This window comes from Podarcis filfolensis, assembly GCF_964270895.1.
Source record: "Podarcis filfolensis genome assembly, chromosome: 17".
Lineage (NCBI taxonomy): Eukaryota > Metazoa > Chordata > Lepidosauria > Squamata > Lacertidae > Podarcis > Podarcis filfolensis.
Genome location: NC_139621.1, coordinates 38,232,872 through 38,250,809, shown reverse-complemented (window position 1 = coordinate 38,250,809; position 17,938 = coordinate 38,232,872). Strand labels below are relative to the sequence as shown.

The 17,938-nt window shown below is 51.2% G+C and overlaps 1 protein-coding gene across 3 annotated transcripts in view; it reads right to left on the bottom strand.

The window, feature by feature from the left end:
- Positions 1-2,977: 2,977 nt before the first annotated feature.
- The window catches only part of LOC310752488 (atrophin-1-like), a 31,517-nt gene continuing 16,556 nt past the window's right edge, over positions 2,978-17,938 (bottom strand). For all 3 annotated transcript variants that reach the window (XM_083592904.1, XM_083592906.1, XM_083592905.1), the window contains 8 exons: positions 17,667-17,804; positions 16,020-16,133; positions 13,705-15,692; positions 11,936-12,158; positions 9,474-10,191; positions 6,903-7,046; positions 5,286-5,466; positions 2,978-3,932 (listed from right to left, as the gene is read on the bottom strand). In XM_083592904.1, the coding sequence (XP_083449030.1) occupies positions 3,899-3,932; positions 5,286-5,466; positions 6,903-7,046; positions 9,474-10,191; positions 11,936-12,158; positions 13,705-15,692; positions 16,020-16,133; positions 17,667-17,804 (3,540 nt within the window). In that variant the 3' untranslated portion in view covers positions 2,978-3,898. The remainder of the gene's footprint in view (positions 3,933-5,285; positions 5,467-6,902; positions 7,047-9,473; positions 10,192-11,935; positions 12,159-13,704; positions 15,693-16,019; positions 16,134-17,666; positions 17,805-17,938) is intronic.

Below are 17,938 nucleotides of genomic sequence, written 5' to 3'. Positions count from 1 at the left end.
CCACAGGAGGAGCTGGAATATAGGTTCGGAATTTCAAAGCGGAAGAGAGATGGTTTTTAAAGCCACAGGGCTTCTTCAAAATGGGGTGCCACAGAAAAAGGGAATAGCTAAATCCTTAGGGGTTCACTGGAGGTTTTTGAATGGTTGCTCCAAGTTTGATGCCCTGCATCTGAAACAACCATAAATGCAAAAGCTATCATGCTAGTGTGCATCACAGTGCAGTACCTACACCACCTTTCACCACTTAGGCTGAAGTTCCTGGGATAGCTTAGTTGGTAGAGCATGAGGCTCTTAATTCCAGGGTCGTGGGTTCAAGTCCTACTTGGGGGGGAATCCTTCATTGCAGCAGGTCAGACTAGAATCAGCGGTTCTCAACCTGTGGGTCCCCAGATGTTGTTGGACTACAACTCTCATCACCCCTAGCTAGCAAGGCCAGAACTCAGGAATGATGGGAGTTGTAGTCCAACAACATCTGGGGACCCACAGGTTCGATGATCTTTGTGGTCCCTTCCAACTCTACAATTCTGTGGCTTTTAGTCTACGAAAAGGAAGCAAGTCGTCTTGCAAGGCTGTGAAAGCACCCTCTATTCGTTTCCCTCCGGGAAAACGAACCATTTATGCCTGAATTGTAACAGACATTGACCGGGTTTTCTGTGAATTGATGTTTGTTCCAATTCAGTGGTGAGCAATGGGTTGAAAAGCCTCTCCAACCCATGCCTAGAAAGCAGAGAGACATGCAGAAGATGTGGAAAAAGATGTGTGGATGAACCCTTTGGGTGGAGGCCTGGCTCTTAAGACAGCCTCTTGTTCTTACTCAGAAGTTCGCCCACAAACCACATTGAAAGTTGTTTGGTCCACTTTTCGGTGTGGATGCCAGCAAGCAGCTGGTTATTTTGGCTGTTGCTGGTGTACCTAATGTCCTTGTCTGTGCCTTGTGCCCACACACCTCCCCAATGAACATCTGCTCGCTATGAAGAGTGCTGCTGTTGAAACATCCATTCTTGCCACCCACCAAGGGTCAATAGTGGGGGGTGGGAGGGGAGTAAGAGGAGGGCCAAGCTCAAAGGGGGCTAAAATTAAGACACTTGTTGATTTGGTATCTGATAAGCTTTGTAACTTGCTTTTTATGCACATTGTAGCAAGATGCGTCACACGCTCAGCTATGAGCTGCCGATTTAAGCAAGTAAGAGATGAGATTTGGTCAAATGCATCTTTTACTCAGACAAGATCCATTGAAATGAATGCACTTAACTTTTTATCATGTTAATTAATTCAATGGATCTGCTCAAAGGGCTCACTCACACTTTTGCAAAACCCACATTTTTATTGTATTGTGTACCGATAAATTTCCCCACACCTGATAGCTATTCTTGATGCTCTATGTGTGTGCCTTGCAAAAATCCGATCTCACTCACTGAATCCGGATCTTATCAGATGCGTGGACAATCCAAAGAGAGGTCTTGCTTCAGTTCAGTGGGCAAGATCGGATTTTTGCACGGCAGAGCCGTGGACCAGTAAAGGAAACTCTTGGACCCACGGGAATTAATCAGTACACAATCTGATCAAAATATAGTCAAGCAAGAGTGTGGATGAGCTGTAATTGAGTTAGCTGAATATTTCTCAGAAGTTTTTAAACTGGCAGATTTTTCCGTATTAAAGCTGAAAGTGGGCATTGCGTACTCTCCCCTTCCACGTGCATAAATCCTTGTGCAAGTAAGGGTGCTGTGGGTGAGAACGGTTTATGCATTTGAGCCCCAGAAAAAGAATAGAAATGAATTGCGCCTGTGGGTCCGCCATGTTATCTTACATGAATACTTTATTTTTCGCTCTATAGGACGCACCGGACCGTAGGATGCACCGGACCATAGGAGGGGGAGAACGGGGGGCGGGAATCTCCCCCTCTCTGCTCAGCGCCCCTTCAGCGAAGCGGCAGGAGAAACGGAGCCCCTTCCATTTCTTCTCCCGCTTCGCTTAAGGGGCACTGCACAGCTTTCCCTCTCTGCTGAAGCCGGGAGAGTCTTCCTCTCCCGGCTTCAGCAAAAGGAACCCGAAGCCTTCGGAGCGCAGTGTGAGTTCCCGCTGCACTCCAAAGGCTTCAGGCGGCTATCCCTGAAGCCTGGAGAGCGAGAGGGGTCGGTGCGCACCGACCCCTCTCGCTCTCCAGGCTTCAGTGAAAGCAATGCAAAGCCTCCGGAGTGCGGAGGGAGTGCTCCCTCTGCGCTTCAGAGGCTTTGCATTGCTATAGCTGAAGCCAAGGAGCCTGGCATTCGCTCCATAGGATGCACACACATTTCCCCTTAATTTTTGGAGGGGAAAAAGTGTGTCCTATAGAGGGAAAAGTACGGTATATGAACTGGTGCATTCCTCCACTGCACAGAAGGTATGCCTGGTGAACCCAGTCGTTTTCATAGTTGATCCCTATCACCAGGGATGTAAAGTGAAGCGAGAGCAGCGGGAAAAACGTCCCCTACCTACACCGCCCAAACCTGACGTTGGGGATTCCACTAATGCAAGCACAAACCAACATTCTGCTTGCTACTGGAAGAGCAGTATGAAAACCTAACTAAAGATTCTGTGGTGGTAGTTTGCAAGGAGGAACTGGGTTCATCCAGCCACTTGCCCAAAGCACACGTCAGGAGACACTGAACTGCAGAGCTCTGGAGAAAGGAGAGCTTCAGAATAACAGCACCACCCCACTCTAATCCAGAGCAACAGATCCTGTTTCTGGCAGTGTCCTGTTCCACTTCCACACTTTGCAACAAAATAGCAGGGGATGTGGTTTCAAAAATCTTATCCCCTTGGTAATAATAGCCCCCGCGGGGCGTGCAGAAAACGAACAAAGCAGAACAGTTTCCAGTACGCTTCTTTTTTGTTGTTGTTGCTTTGCTAGTTTCTTTCTCTCCCCCTCTCCACCCCCTGCCCCACACTTTTAAGAGTGCCCTTTATATAAAAATTATTAGAATGTGTGTGGGGGAAATTGGGTGTGTAGGGAGATTCTCCTCCCATAGTTGGGCATCTTTTAATGTTCTTATGTAAATATATATGAGGACAGATCAAGATATACAACCGTGAGATTAGACACACACACGGGGAGATCAAGGAACCACAAATTGCTACGCAAAACCGCCACGTCTAACAGAATGTGCATGAGTTAAAAGTACATCAACTGGAAGGGGGTGGAGGGGGAAAGGGGCAGCTGCCATCGTGGAAAGTCCCAAACGTGCTTTTTTTCGTCACTCGGCTGCATCCACCTCCGCCCTCCTCACCCCCACGAGGTGGGAGGGGAAAGGGCAGTTTCCATCCTTCAAACAGTTCTGCAGCTCGCCAGTGCTCCTTCCCTCTAGGCATGGATACGAAGAAAAAAGGCAGCTGCCCTCGTGGAACAGTCCTGTGGCGCTTTGCACCTCTCGGCTCGGCCCCCGTCTCTCGGGGGGCTGAGCAAGAACGTGGCCATGCCTTCTTGAAACGTCCCGTGAGTCTTCTGGACTCTCTCCTGCGTCAAGGCATGGAGGAAGGGGGCTTTTGGAGACTCCCCCCATGCCTTTCGAAGTTCCTGCTGACTGGCCACAATTTGCCCGAGGATTGCAGGGGGTGGGGTGGGGAGGGCAGAAAAATAGATGCACGATGGTTTATATACCTTTGCTTACAGGATACAAGGGCACATTTAGCCACAGGTTCGGAATCCTTGCCTGGTGTTTGGCGCCCTGCTTGTCCTTCCCCTTTCGCCACCCCCCCTCCCGCCAGGGGTCAGCCTGCTTTCATCCCTCTCCCATTAAACGACATTAGAAGTTGTGTCACTGTGCAGCTTCCAGGGTTTGGTTGGCAAATCTTCCTCTCTTTCAGAAGCAGCAGCAGCAGCAAGAAGGTCAATGACGTCGCCATGGGGAATGGGATCTGCTTAGAGGGGCTTGTCACTTTCTTTTTTCAGGTGACTGGGGAGAAGAGCAAGGGGGAGAAACAGAGAAGAAAGAGTGAACAAAACACCACAAATGTGCACCTTTTATTTTGCTCATTTCAAGGCAATCTTGTCGCTTTCCATTAGCAGCCTTCTTCTGTGTCCAGGGCAGCTGTCTACCAGCTCCATCTGGTACGCCGGCTGACACCCTACCAGCTGGCACACTGTCCTGCCAGAGTGATACATGCTGTGGTTATCTCCCACATGGACTAGTGCAATGCACTCTATGTGAGGCTACCTTTGAAGGTGACCTAGAAACTAGTCCAGAATGCGGCAGCTGGACCGGTGACTGGGAGTGGCTGCTGGGACCATATAACACCAGTCCTAAAAGATCCACATTGGCTCCCAGTACGTTTCCGAGCACAATTCAAAGGGTTGGTGCTGACCTTTAAAAGCCCTAAACGGCCTTGGCCCTGCATACCTGAAGGAGCGTTTCCACTCCATCGTCCAGCCCAGGCCCAGAGGTCCAGCTCCGAGGGCCTTCTGGCGGTTCCCTCACTGCAAGATGGGAAGTTACAGGGAACCAGGCAGAGGGCCTTCTTGGTGGTGGTGCCCGCCCTGTGGAATGGCCCTCCCATTGGATGTCAAGGAAATAAACAACTATCTGACTCTTAGAAGACATCTGAAGGCAGCCCTGTATAGGGAAGTTTTTAATGTTCGATTATTTATTATTATGCTTAATAATAATAATAATAATAATAATAATAATAATAATAATAATAATTTATTTATACCCTGCCCATCCAGCTGGGCTTCCCCAGCCACTCTGGGTGGCTTTCAACAAAATATTAAAATACAGTAATGAATCAAACATTAAAAGCTTCCCTAAACAGGGCTGCCTTCAGATGTCTTCTAAAAGTCTAGTAGTTGTTGTTCTCTTTGACATCTGGTGGGAGGGCGTTCCACAGGGCGGGTGCCACTACCTAGAAGGCCCTCTGCCTGGTTCCCTGTAACTTGGCAGTGAGGGAACCGCCAGAAGGCCCTTGGCGCTGGACCTCAGTGTCCGGGTAGAACGATGGGGGTGGAGACACTCCTTTAGATATACAGGACTGAGGCCTGCACTTGTTGGAAGCTGCCCAAAGTGGCATATTATTCATATTCCACTGTAAACGTCCTCAGTATCACTAGGGCCCTGTGGCAACAGGAAGGACTTTCAAAACACTGAAACACACTTTGGAAACCTATATTAAGGAGAAGATTGGAAGCTGCTGTGTCTGGGAGCAGGCAGCTTCTTAACAATTCTGCTCTTGGGATCCCTGCTGGTCCCTTCATGCTAGCGCAAAACCACACTTGTCCCCCCCCCCCATCCCCGCACAAAGAAGCCACTCACCTGTAGTAATCCTCCTGCGTGGGGAGCGGCACTCCGTGCAGAGGGTGATGAGCGTGCAGCCACTGCTGCTGTTCCAGGGCCAGGCGCTGGAGCTCTGCTGACTGTGCATGCATGGCTTGGAGCTGATGCGCTGCCGACATCGGAGCCGAGAGAGAGCCTGGCAGGTCTCTGTAGGGGGCAGCTGGAGCCACAGAACAAAACAAGGACAAGTCACATTTTGGGGTGATCATGGCGAACCGCATGGGTTCTTTGCCTTTAACAGTGGCACAAAAGAAGAAGAGTTTAGATTTGATATCCCACTTTATCACTACCCTCCTGCCAACCTAGCAGTTCGAAAGCACATCCAAGTGCAAGTAGATAAATAGGTACCGCTCCAGTGGGAAGGTAAACAGCGTTTCCGTGCGCTGCTCTGGTTCGCCAGAAGCGGCTTAGTCATGCTGGCCACATGACCCGGAAGCTGTACGCCGGCTCCCTCAGCCAATAAAGCAAGATGAGCACCGCAACCCCAGAGTCGGTCACGACTGGACCTAATGGTCAGGGGTCCCTTTACCTTTACCTTTATCACTACCCGAAGGAGTCTCAAAGCGGCCAACATTCTCCTTTCCCTTGCTCCCCCACAACAAACACTCTGTGAGGTGAGTGGGGCTGAGAGACTTCAGAGAAGTGTGACTGGCCCAAGGTCACCCAGCAGCTGCATGTGGAGGAGCGGGGAAGCGAACCCGGTTCACCAGATTACGAGTCTACCGCTCTTAACCACTACACCACACTGGCTCTCAGAATTTCAGGCAGAATTTCAGCAGCAGAGGCAGCTTGCCGCGGAGGGCTGAAAAAAAGTGTGCCTGCCTTCATTCCCTCTTCTGTATACCTGCCTAAGGCAAGTTGCCTGCCACCTTCCTTTGCATCGGGCAGCAGCTCTCCAAAGCTTTCAGACAGGAGCCTATCCCACACCCCTCCCTAGAATTGCTGCGGGTTGTACCTAGTGCCTTCTGCATGCCAAGCAGTTGCTCTGCCCGTGAGCCACCCGGCCCTTGCTCTGCGCTTTTGCCTTACAGAGCTGAAGCAATGCCCCAGCTGAAATCCACAGTGGGTCTCCTTCAGTTTCCACCTGTCTGACCCAAGAGCCTGCAAGCTGAAGATTCTTCCCTTTATCAAATAACAGTAACAAAACACATTCTAATGTAATTAAAAATAATCTCCCGCGTGCTTGTCGATTGACACAGCGCCTTGGCATTCATTGGCTGCAACCCTGTAAGCCGGGAGCAGATTTATATTCTCGGCAAGCCATTGGTTAGATAGAGAAAATGCTGCCTGCACACTTCCCTGTCTTATTTCCATAAATAAAAGGGCAAGAGAAGGACCCACAGTAGAAGAAGGTGTGAAAGAGCACATATTTCTGTGAAGACCAGACCTCCAGAGTCTATTATCCCACATCCAAGAGATCTTCCCTTGCTCCCTAATCAGATCCTCACTTTTGATTCACAGTTGTTTTGCAGTTCCACGCATGCGCCTATGCTCTCTGCCACACTCAATCCATTTTCTCACACTCCCGCTTTTCGTTCTGTCAGTTCTCTTCCCTGCCTCTATGCTGCACTCCCCCATCCCTTACAGAGATCTTACCAAAAAGCTGGTGGCGCAGCACCTCATTTTCATGCAGTGGGTGAGGAAGGAGCGGATTAGGGATGGTACCAGCTGGGTAGGGTATCCGGGTGAGATGTGACCCGGAGGCCAGTGGATCGATAAGAGGATGAACAGAGGCGGAAGCTGAGGAAATGAAGATTGTAAACAGTTAGCTTATGGCATGGGATATAGAGAGCAACAGGAGGGGGAAAAAGGTGTTGTGTAATATGCAATACAGTCCTACCTTGGAAGTCGAACGGAATCCGTTCCGGAAGTCCGTTCGACTTCCAAAACGTTCAGAAACCAAGGTGCGGCTTCCGAATGGCTGCAGGAAGTTCCTGCAGCCAATCGGAAGCTGCAAAACCACATTGGACGTTTGGGTTCCTAAAAACCTTTGCAAACCGGAACACTCACTTCCGGGTTTGTGGCATTCGGGAGCCTAAACATTCGAGTCAAAAGGCGTTCGACTTCCGAGATACAACTGTAAATTCAAATACAATTTCTTCCTGATTTTTTTGCATTCAGGCTAAATTGTATGTTAGCATTTATGTGGCATTTTTTCAGTAATCTTTGCAACACCCTTGTAAGGTAGACAAGTATTACCCACACATTGCAGATGGGTATTGGATCCACTGAGAAAAACAGCGATTATTATTATTATTATTATTATTATTATTATTATTTATTAAATTTGTTTACCGTCCTTCATCCCATAGATCTCGGGGCAGTTCACAACATAATATCTACAGCTACAGAGAGAATTTGCAGCTGAGGTGATACGAGGTGCTGGACATCATTGCCCATATTAACATTCATACCACTCCTCTTCCTCTCATGAAGGGGCCTGATTCATGTAACCAGATCCCTGAGAATCTCAACAAGATTCTAGCTTTTACACATGCAAAGATAGGAATACAAAGAGCCCCCAAAGAGTGGCTGAATAAAATGTCCAGAGGTTATGTCCAGAGACTTTAGTACTTCAGAGTTCATTTTCCCTCCCTGACCAGCAAAAGCAGAATGAAATTTGCAAAATAAGCAACAATTTTGGGTGGACGTTTGCTTGATTTGAGTAACAGTATTCAAGTGGCAGAATCCAGCATTTCTCTGCAAAATTTGGATTGCAGAAAAAGTCCACAGATAAGAAAGAGGGAAGCAGAGTCTCAAGAGTTCGTCTTTCAACTTGCAATCAAAGCCTGTAACAGGCTGAAAATACACAGACTATTAATTAATTAATTGGCACTTCCAGGCTGAAAAGAACAGCACAGTTCCTTGAAGCTTAACTTCTAGGTGAGGTGCCAAGCCCAGGTTTGGGCTGTACCATGTCAGACAGAATGTGGGGGTCTGCACAACTGACTGCTGTTCTGCGTGCAAAAATCCCCATCGTGCAGAAGATACACCAGGCAGAATGATTCTAGTCCCATATGACACACACCAGTTTCCCATGTGCAGGAGATTATCTTGTATGCAACAGCGTTCATTCATGTAAGAATTCCATGCCTTGCCGGCTGAAATGGCACAGCCAGAACAGAGGCCCATCACTGTACCATGAGCTGGAAGAGACCAAAATGGTCACCTAGGTTCACCCCCTACAATGCAGGAATATTTTGTCCAACGTGGGGCTCAAACTGACTGCAAGAAGTGAAGTTACAGGGGAACCAGGCAGAGGGTCTTCTCAGAGGTAGCACCCTCTGGAATGCCCTCCTATCAGATATCAAACAGATAAACAACTATTTGACTTTCAGAAGACATCTGAAGGCAACCCTGTTCAGGAAAGTTTTTAATGTTCGATGTTTTATTATGCTATTATATTTGATGGGAGCCGCCCAAATTGTCTTACAAAGCAACTAGAAATAATAATGTCTACATAATTGAATTATGGTGCTGGAGGAGACTCTTGAGAGTCCCATGGATTGCAAGAAGATCAAACCTATCCATTCTGAAGGAAATCAGCCCTGAGTGCTCACTGGAAGGACAGATCCTGAAGCTGAGGCTCCAATACTTTGTCCACCTCATGAGAAGAGAAGACTCCCTGGAAAAGACCCTGATGTTGGGAAAGATGGAGGGCACAAGGAGAAGGGGACGACAGAGGATGAGATGGTTGGACAGTGTTCTTGAAGCTACCAGCATGAGTTTGACCAAACTGCGGGAGGCAGTGGAAGACTGGAGTGCCTGGTGTGCTCTGGTCCAGGGGGTCACGAAGAGGCGGATACGACTAAACAACTAAACAACAACAACAATTTTCACTTTAAGTAGCATGGGACTAGAGACTTCCCTTTTTGTTTCAATGAAATATGAAAAACTTGGAAATGTGCCCCAAATCATTACCCATGTTTGTGTTGTTGTTCTTGCTATACCACTGTGAAGGTCCTCAGTATTGCCAGGGGCCTGTGGTTTCAATATTTTGTTTATTCAATGTTTAATATTTCATTTAATATTTTGTTGGGAGCCACCCAGAGTGGCTGGGGCAACCCAGTCAGATGGATGGCCTAGAAATAATGCAATTATTATGATTAAGGACAAGACTTAAAAGTGATGCCAAGGCAAGTTGGAGAGAGAGGCCCCGCTCCTCACCTGCGTGGATGGCGTCCTGCTGGTGGAGATGAAGGTGGGAGTGGATGTGGGAGTGCTGGTGGTGATGGGGGGTCACGTTGAGCATCTGCAGCCGGGCCAAGGGGTCGTTGCTCAGGGCGGCCACCCTTTCAGCATGCTGCCGCTCGGCTGCCAGTCGCTCGGCGTAGGACATGTCGGGCCGCAGGGCAGGGCCGGCCGCCAGCGCTAGCCGCTCCCTCTCCAGGTGGCCCAGCCCCGGGTGGAAAGGGAAAGCGGGGTGCAGGCCCGGGCCGGCCTGCAGAGCCAGCCCCCCGTGCCGCGGGAAAGGATCCATGGTGGCGCTGGGCACGGCGTGCAGCTGCTCCAACTCGGCGGGCTTCACCTCGAAGCCGGGCTTGAGGCGCTCTCGCAGGTCGCGGTCCCGGAGGTCTCGCTCGCGGGCCTCCCGCTCTCGCAGCTCCCTCTCCCGGGTGGCCGGGTCGCTGCTGTAGATGGCTGGCACATTGTAGCCCAGCAGTCCGGGGTCCACCGCGCCCAGCGGGACGTAGAAGGGGTGGTTGCGGTTGCTGGGGGACATGACGTGGGGCCGCGCGTACTCGCTGAGGGTGCGGAGCGCCGGCGTGTCGGGGCCCAGGTAGGGGGGGACAGTGGCAACGGCGCTGCCTTGCTCAAACGACGGGCGGTGAGGGACGGGCCCCAGAGAGGCGCACTCCACGGCACGGCCTTCTTGCGCCACCTTCTGCAAAAGACCAGAGAGAGGCGTGTTTGATTGATTGAGTATGTTTGTATGCCACTTTTTAGTCAAATAAATCCCAAAGCGTGTTCAATTGATTGATCGATTCTGTTTCTATGCAGCTTTTTATTCAAATAAACCCCAAAGCGGCTTACAAACAACAGATAAAAATAACATAATGGAACATCACAAATACAGTGGTACCTCGGGTTAAGAACTTAATTCGTTCCAGAGGTCCGTTCTTAACCTGAAACTGTTCTTAACCTGAAGCACCACTTTAGATAATGGGGCCTCTCACTGCCGCCGCACCACCACTGCGCGATTTCTGTTCTCATCCTGAAGCAATGTTCTTAACCTGAGGTACTATTTCTGGGTTAGCGGAGTCTGTAACCTGAAGCGTATGTAACCCGAGGTACCACTGTACAGCATGAATCGTATGGAATACAGTGGTACCTCGGGTTACATACACTTCAGGTTACATACGCTTCAGGTTACAGACTCCGCTAACCCAGAAATAGTACCTCGGGTTAAGAACTTTGCTTCAGGATGAGAACAGAAATCGTGCTCCGGTGGCGCGGCAGCAGCAGGAGGCCCCATTATCTAAAGTGGTGCTTCAGGTTAAGAACAGTTTCAGGTTAAGAACGGACCTCAAGAACTAATTATGTTCTTATCCCGAGGTACCACTGTACTTAACTAATCATCAGTAAAACAATCCCAAATCAAACAATTACCATCTATGTAACGCTATTAACAAAACAACTAAAAAATAAGATAAACATTGAAGTACAACAACATTCATAGCTATAAAATAATATTAACGACATTAACAAAACAAAGTGTTGAATTTGTACACGTGCTCTCCCCTCTGCCATGACTCATAAACTTTCATTCTATTCAATGCATCAAAATACACCTGTACACAACACTCCTCAATGAGCTACATTCCTTTTCATTAGCAGCAAGGGGTCCTGTGTTATTGTCAGAAGCGAGCCAGAAGTAAATCACACTGTGCAAGTTGAGAGTTACCTCTATATTGGCAAAAACACGATCGACACGGGAGTGTCAGTCCTAATGAGCACAGCAACTCATCTCCAGTAGGGCTTGCCCTCATGAAGCATTTGCTGAGATTGAAGGTCCCTGCCTTCCCACAGCTGCCTAAGTCCCCTCCTCTCTGGGTCCTCCCCACAAGCAATCGAATACTGCGCCTGCGTGAAGTCAACCCCTCCTTCACCCTTTTCATGCCTCTTCTGGTTCTGGGAGAGCTTGTTGCAGCAGGAGGGAAAGACATCTGTGACTCTTCACCAGCTAGACTGATTTCTGCCTCTTGGCCTCCCTCCTCTCCTGCTTCAGCTTCTGCCTCTGATTCTGGACTTCTTTCTGCCACAGACTCTCCCCGCTCACTAAGCCCTGTGACCACTTCAGCTTCCACCTCCTCTTCCCCACCTTCTCCCTCTGACCACTCATCGTTGTTCCACCACCAATCTCCGGACTCTGAGCCTTCTCTGCTTGGGGGGTTCCCAGCTGATTTCTCCCACCATTCCTCAGAGTCCAACCAGTCCATGACAATTACAGGCATAACTGAAAAGGCCTTGTCCCAAGTCAGGCCATTCATTCGTCAGGTTTGGCACCAGACCACCATGTTGACTACACCATTGTTCTGTCCAACATTGGCTCTGCTCATCACTGGTGGAAACCTGGCAGTTTCCTACCCTTTTAACTGGGAAACGGGGGCTCCAGAGCTGGTACTTACCACACTTCTTTCCAGCTCCCGTTCCTTCTCCCTCTCCCTCTCCTTCTCTCGCTCTCGCTCCCTTTCACGCTCCTTCTCCTCCCGGGCCTTCTGCTCAGCCTCCCTGCGCACCTTCTCCACAAGATCTGCCCGCTTCTTGGCCAGCTTGGAGCCGTCCAGTGGTACAAAGTAGAGATCGGTCCGTGAGCAGGAGTTGAAGCCGCGATCCAGGTGTTTATTGAACCTGTGGAAGGGAAGAAGGAAGAAGGCGTCAACACCCAAATGAAATGGAGAAGGAGGGAAGGCCAAAAGTGGTGAGGACAACTGAGAAATATGCCTTCAAAGGAAAATAGTATGTATATACAGCCATACCTCGGAGGGCAAATGGAATCCAAATCACGGCTTCTGATTGGCTGCAGGAAGATCCTGCAGCCAATCAGAAGCCATGGAAGCCTCATTGAATGTTTGGCTTCCAAAATAAGTTCACAAACTGGAACAGCCACTTCCGGGTTTGCGGCGTTCGGGAGACAAAACGTTCGAGAACTAAGCTGTTCGAAAACCAAGGTACAACTGTATCTGAATCCTCCAAAACCCAGGAGGGGGGGGCAAATTCCTCTCTAGCTAGCCTCTTGGGATTCTTCTCTATGCCATTCTGTCTCCCCAGACTATGCCCCTCACAGACCCTGCTCCCTAATTTCTCAAGCAAAAAATATATGAATTCTCCAATCTGTGTGAATTAGATCAATGAAGCCAATAGGCAGAATTCCCCCTCTCTCTTTTGTTGTTGCATACTTTATCCTGTTTCCACTAGTGTTGGTGGGGGATGAGGAAAGCAAGGAATGTTGTGGGGCACTAGTGAAGATTGTCTACCCACTTGATCCACAAAAAGTCCAATTCTGGCTTCTGAGATTTTCCAAGGCGCATCCTACAGCTCCGAGTCACAGGGAAGTCTCTGGGGCACATTTCCAGGTTTTTAATACATGTCCGACCTTGGAAGTCAAACGGAATCCATTCCGGAAGTCCGTTTGACTTCCAAAACATTCAGAAACCGAAATGTAGCTTCTGATTGGCTGCAGGAAGCACCTGCAGCCAATCAGAAGCCGCAGCAGCCCCGTCGGACATTTGGGTTCCAAAGAATGTTCACAAACCAGAACAGTCACTTCTGGCTTTGCAGCATTCGGGAACCAAAACGTCCGAGTACCAAGGCGTTTGGGATCCAAGGTACGGCTGTATTTCATTGAAACTAAAAGGAAGGGTCTAGTCCCATGCTACTTAAAGTGAAAATATGTAGGCATTATTCTATCTAGTTGCTTTGTAAGAAGAAGGTAGGGGACCACATTTGGCCATTGAGAGCAAAACCACCAGAAGATGGCTAAGGTGCTGCGCTTGGATTGGCGGTTCACACACATAGTGCAAGCCCAATGGCAGAACTTCTTTTATTACAGTCATACCTTGGGTTAAATATCCTTCAGGTTGAACATTTTCAGGTTACGCTCCATGGTGACCCAGAAGTAACGGAATGCGTTACTTCCAGGTTTCGCCGCTCGCACATGCGCAGACGCTCAAAATGACGGCACGCGCATGCGCAGAAGCGGCAAATCGTGACCCACGCACACGCGGGTTGCGTTCTACTCAGGATGTGAACGGGGCTCTGGAACGGATCCCGTTCACATCCAGAGGTACCACTGTATGTACTCTGAGATTTCCCAACCCTTCCCACTCATCCTTACCCCATCTCTCCCCCATTCCTCTCCCTTCCGCCCTGTTCCTGGATCCCTTTCCTTCCTCACCTCGCAGACTGGCTGGCATGGCTTGCCACGTCCACCACCTTGGGGGCTGGCGAGGGGCTCCGGACGGGGGGCATCGGACTCTCCGGGGGCTCGTATTCCTCGGAGGGCTCTTGCTTGATCTGCGCGGCACTGAGGGGCAGCGGGGGCAAGGGAGGGGGAGGGGCCGGCATGCCCCCCGCAGCTGGGGGAGCCACGGGGGCCGGCGAGGGGGCCTTGTAGCCCCCACCCGCAGGGGAAGAGGCCAGCCTGTACCCCGGTGGGGTGGCTGCACGGAATGAGGATGCTGAGGAAGAGGAGGAGGAGGAGGAAGGAGGGGAGCCCGGCTTGTAGGGGGCCGGGGGCTGGAAGGTGGGGGACGGAGAGGCCGTCCGCTTCCCGTAGGGGGTTACCGAGGGGGGCCCCGCCGGGGGCGACGCCGTCTTGTAGGGTGCTGCCGAGGTCGAGGCCATGGTGGTGATGACGGTGGAGAGGGTGGCGGAGGCGGAGGTGACCGGTGGTCCGGCTCCGTGGGCAGGCGAAGGCGGTGGTGGCGGTGGGAATGTGTAGGCCGCGGTGTTTTGCCCCTGGGGGTGGCTGCAGACTCCCGGGTACGTTCCCTGGGGTGCAGAGGAGGAGGAAGAAGAGGAGGTGGTGGAAGAAGAAGAAGAAGAGGCAGAGGACGAGGAGGCGGAAGAGGAAGACGCAGAGGGGGCCTGGCTGTACGTGGCATGGCCGTGGGGCGGGTAGAGGCGGAGGCCATAGGCGGCGTGGGACGGGTGGTGCGGGCCTGGCTCCAATGGGTGGGGATACCCTCCGGGGGCCTGGGGGGCTGCCGCGGCCGCTGCTGGGCCCCCTGCACCACTGCCGTGGCTGTGATGCTGGTGCTGCTGCTGGTGTAGGGCGGCCTGTCCCGGGAAAGCGGCCGGAGGGTGTGAGCCGACGTTGCCCAGGGGGCGGCTATAGGGCGGCGGCCCTTGGCTCCACACTGGCTGGGAGGGCATGGAGGGCTGGGTGTACTTGGGGGGCTGGCTGGCGACGGAGAGGCTGCTGGGCTGGGGGAAAGAGTGGCCGTAGGAGGAGCTGTAGCTGGGGAGGGCCTGGGATGGGGGCGGCAGAGCGTACTGGGCAGCCGAAGAGCTGGGTGGGGGCGGGGCGGGGGCGTAGGGGTAGCGGGAAGGGACGGGCGACTTGTCCTGGCCCATCCCATGGGGGGGCGGGAGGTGCCCGCCCAGCGCTTGCCCCGCCACCCCCGGGGAGCTGGAGGCGGCCGACATATTGTTGAGGGGCCTCAGAGCGGGTGGCGGGGGCAGGTTGGCAAGGACGTGGGGGAAAGCGGCCGCGGAGGAAGGGAGCACCGAGGGGGAGTTGTTCGGAGGGGTTTTCTGAGGGGGCAGACCCCCCGCTACTGGGGCCAAGGAAATGGGGGTTGTCGGGGGCGGGTTGTGCTTGGTGCCAAGGGCTTGCTCTCGCCCGCCTGGCGCGGGGAGGCCTGGCCCTGCGCCAACTGCTTTGGGCCCCATCTGGACCACGTTGGCGCCAGAGTAGAGGGGGACGTGGGTCGTGCAGGAGGAGGAGGAGGTAGAGGAGGAAGGTGAGGATGAGGAAGAAGAGGAATTGGCAGACAGAGTGGGAGGCGGCGGGGCTTGCGCCTGGAAAATCCTCGAGGCCTGGGCCTCAAGTTGCGGCTGGTAACTGCCGGCGGGGCCCGGAGGATGAACGTCCCCTGCCAGGCCAAAGTTTGGCTCTGGTGGGCGAGCTAGGCCCTCTGCCAGGGGGGCAGGAGAGGGGCTCTGGGGGAAGAGTGGGGGGTGGTGGTAGGAGCGGGCCGGCCCCTGGGACAGCACTGAGGAGGAGTCAGAGTCGTTCTCCACACTGCCGGGGCTGTAGACGCTGGGCGAGGTGCTCCGGTTGTCCTGGTCGATGTCGCGAGGGTCGCTGCTTGTCTCATCGTTGAAGCTGTGGCCATCGAGGCTGTCAACGTCCGAGGGGGACTGAGGCCTCGGCAGCTCCTGGAGTGGAAAGATGAGTCACAGGTTGAGCAGAGGGTCTCGCAAGGGGGAGGGTCCTAGAGGGAGAATTTGGGTGCACAGCAAATTTGGGCTCTCCAAGGGTGGTATGCCTTGCTCACGCAAGAAGAACCTGCAGCCATTGTGGCTTGGTGAGGTCTCCGGTATGGAAGCACATCAGCCAGGTAGCCAGACCTAGCACAGGTGAGCACAGGAAACCAGGTGAACACAGGAAAGGCAGGAACAGCCTTAGAAGGCCCTGGGACAGGACACCTCAGGAGGTGTTTGGGGCACGCAGGGAGAGGAGGCCTGTGGCCAGGGAAACCCCACCTCGGTTTTAGTTTTCTTTGGGGCATTGGTGTCTTCTCCTTCGCTCTCCGATATCTCCTCTGGGCGGCTTTGCTTGCTTCCTTTAGGGGCCATGGACTCCTCCACACGACCCTTCTGCAAGGCAGAGAGAGGCCCGGTTAGAAATTTCTCCCCCAAGTTTTGCAATGTACGTTTGTTTGTTTTTTGCCTTCTATTAACTGTGGAAAATGTAATGTAACACAATGTGCATGCTGGACTAGATGAAACTATTTCCTGTACTAGTCCAAGGAATGATCCCTTCGTTCAAAGTTCGGGAAGAGAACGGGAAGGCATTGTGAGGCTATGCAGGTGATCATATTTTGTTACTTGATGACAGAACACAGGACAAGTGATTACATAGAATTGTAGAGTTGGAAGGGACTCTGAGCATCATCTAGTCCACCCCCTGCAATGCAGGAATGTGCAGCTGCCCCATATGGGGATCGGACCTGCAGCCTTGGCGTTATCAGCCCCACACTCTGACTGACTGAGCTATCCATGTTTGTGAGAGTGAAGATAATGCAAATTAACAAGTGGACAATAATTGCTCCAAAGAGGAAGCACTCTGGGGTGCATAACTGAGTGCTGCAAAGCATTTGCTCGCGGGAGCAATTGTTGTTCAGTTGTTAATTTGTATTGCTCTCACTTGGACACAGTGCTGACACTGAGCATAGCGCTGTGAGGCTTTTCCATCCAGGAGGAAGAAGCAACAGATAGATAGACAGACAGACAGACAGACAGACAGACAGACAGACAGATAGATATGGATGGATGGATGGATGGATGGATAGACAGACAAACAGACAGACAGACAGATGATAGACAGACAGAGAGATAGATGGATGGATAGATAGATAGATAGATGATAGACAGTCAGACAGACAGACAGACAGACAGATAGATGATAGATAGATAGACAGTCAGACAGACAGATAGATAGATGATAGATAGATAGACAGTCAGACAGACAGATAGATAGATAGATAGATAGACAGACAGACAGACAGACAGACAGACAGACAGACAGACAGATAGATAGATAGATAGATAGATGATAGATAGATAGATAGATAGATAGATAGATAGATAGATAGATAGATAGACAGAGGTGCTAAAGAATCAGTTGCTGGCTAAAACAACTTCACTCAAAAGGATTTTTGAGCGGCAACTATTTTAACAATCTAAGTGGTTTTTTGGAGAGATTTCTAAAACAGCTTTTTTTTTTAACGCAATTTTTCATTCAGACTTTCAAAAAGGTTAAGGAAACAAAATCATATTAACAAGGCCGCACAAACCCCTGCAAAATCACAACAAAGGTGAATTAAATAAAAGGTAAACATTCATCATTGCTTATTCTAATTTTCCTGACTCTTGATAGGGTCACGATGGTGCAGCATAAGAGTTCCAGAGATGCCGTCTTACTGGTCTCAGGTACCATGTGCCATGGATGGGAAGAATTCCACAAACTTGCATTTCCCATTGGTGCTTTTGGGTAGAACATCTTGCTTCTACTGCACATAAAAACCAAAACTGGGGACTATCTGGCGCAACTCAAATAAGTGTGTTACTGTCACTTCCAATTCTTGAGCTGCAAAAGTGTAGCTTGACACGGAAGCTATGATGACCTACCTTGGAAGTTTGCCGGGATTTCTCAGCCTTGCCATCACTGCTGGAAGTGCTGACGCCACCTGGAGAGGCTCGGCCCCGGGTCCTGAGCTCCTCTCGGGGCCCTGGGGTCTCCTTCTTCCTACCACTCCGCATCGACATCTGCAGAGAAAATTAACGGAGAGACGAGAGGCTTCTTTCAATGGTCCTGTTAAAGTGCCTCCTGCTTATCCCAAGCTGGGGCCAATCCCACCCTATTCTGACAAGTGTTTCTCAGGGTTGAATCGCACCATCGC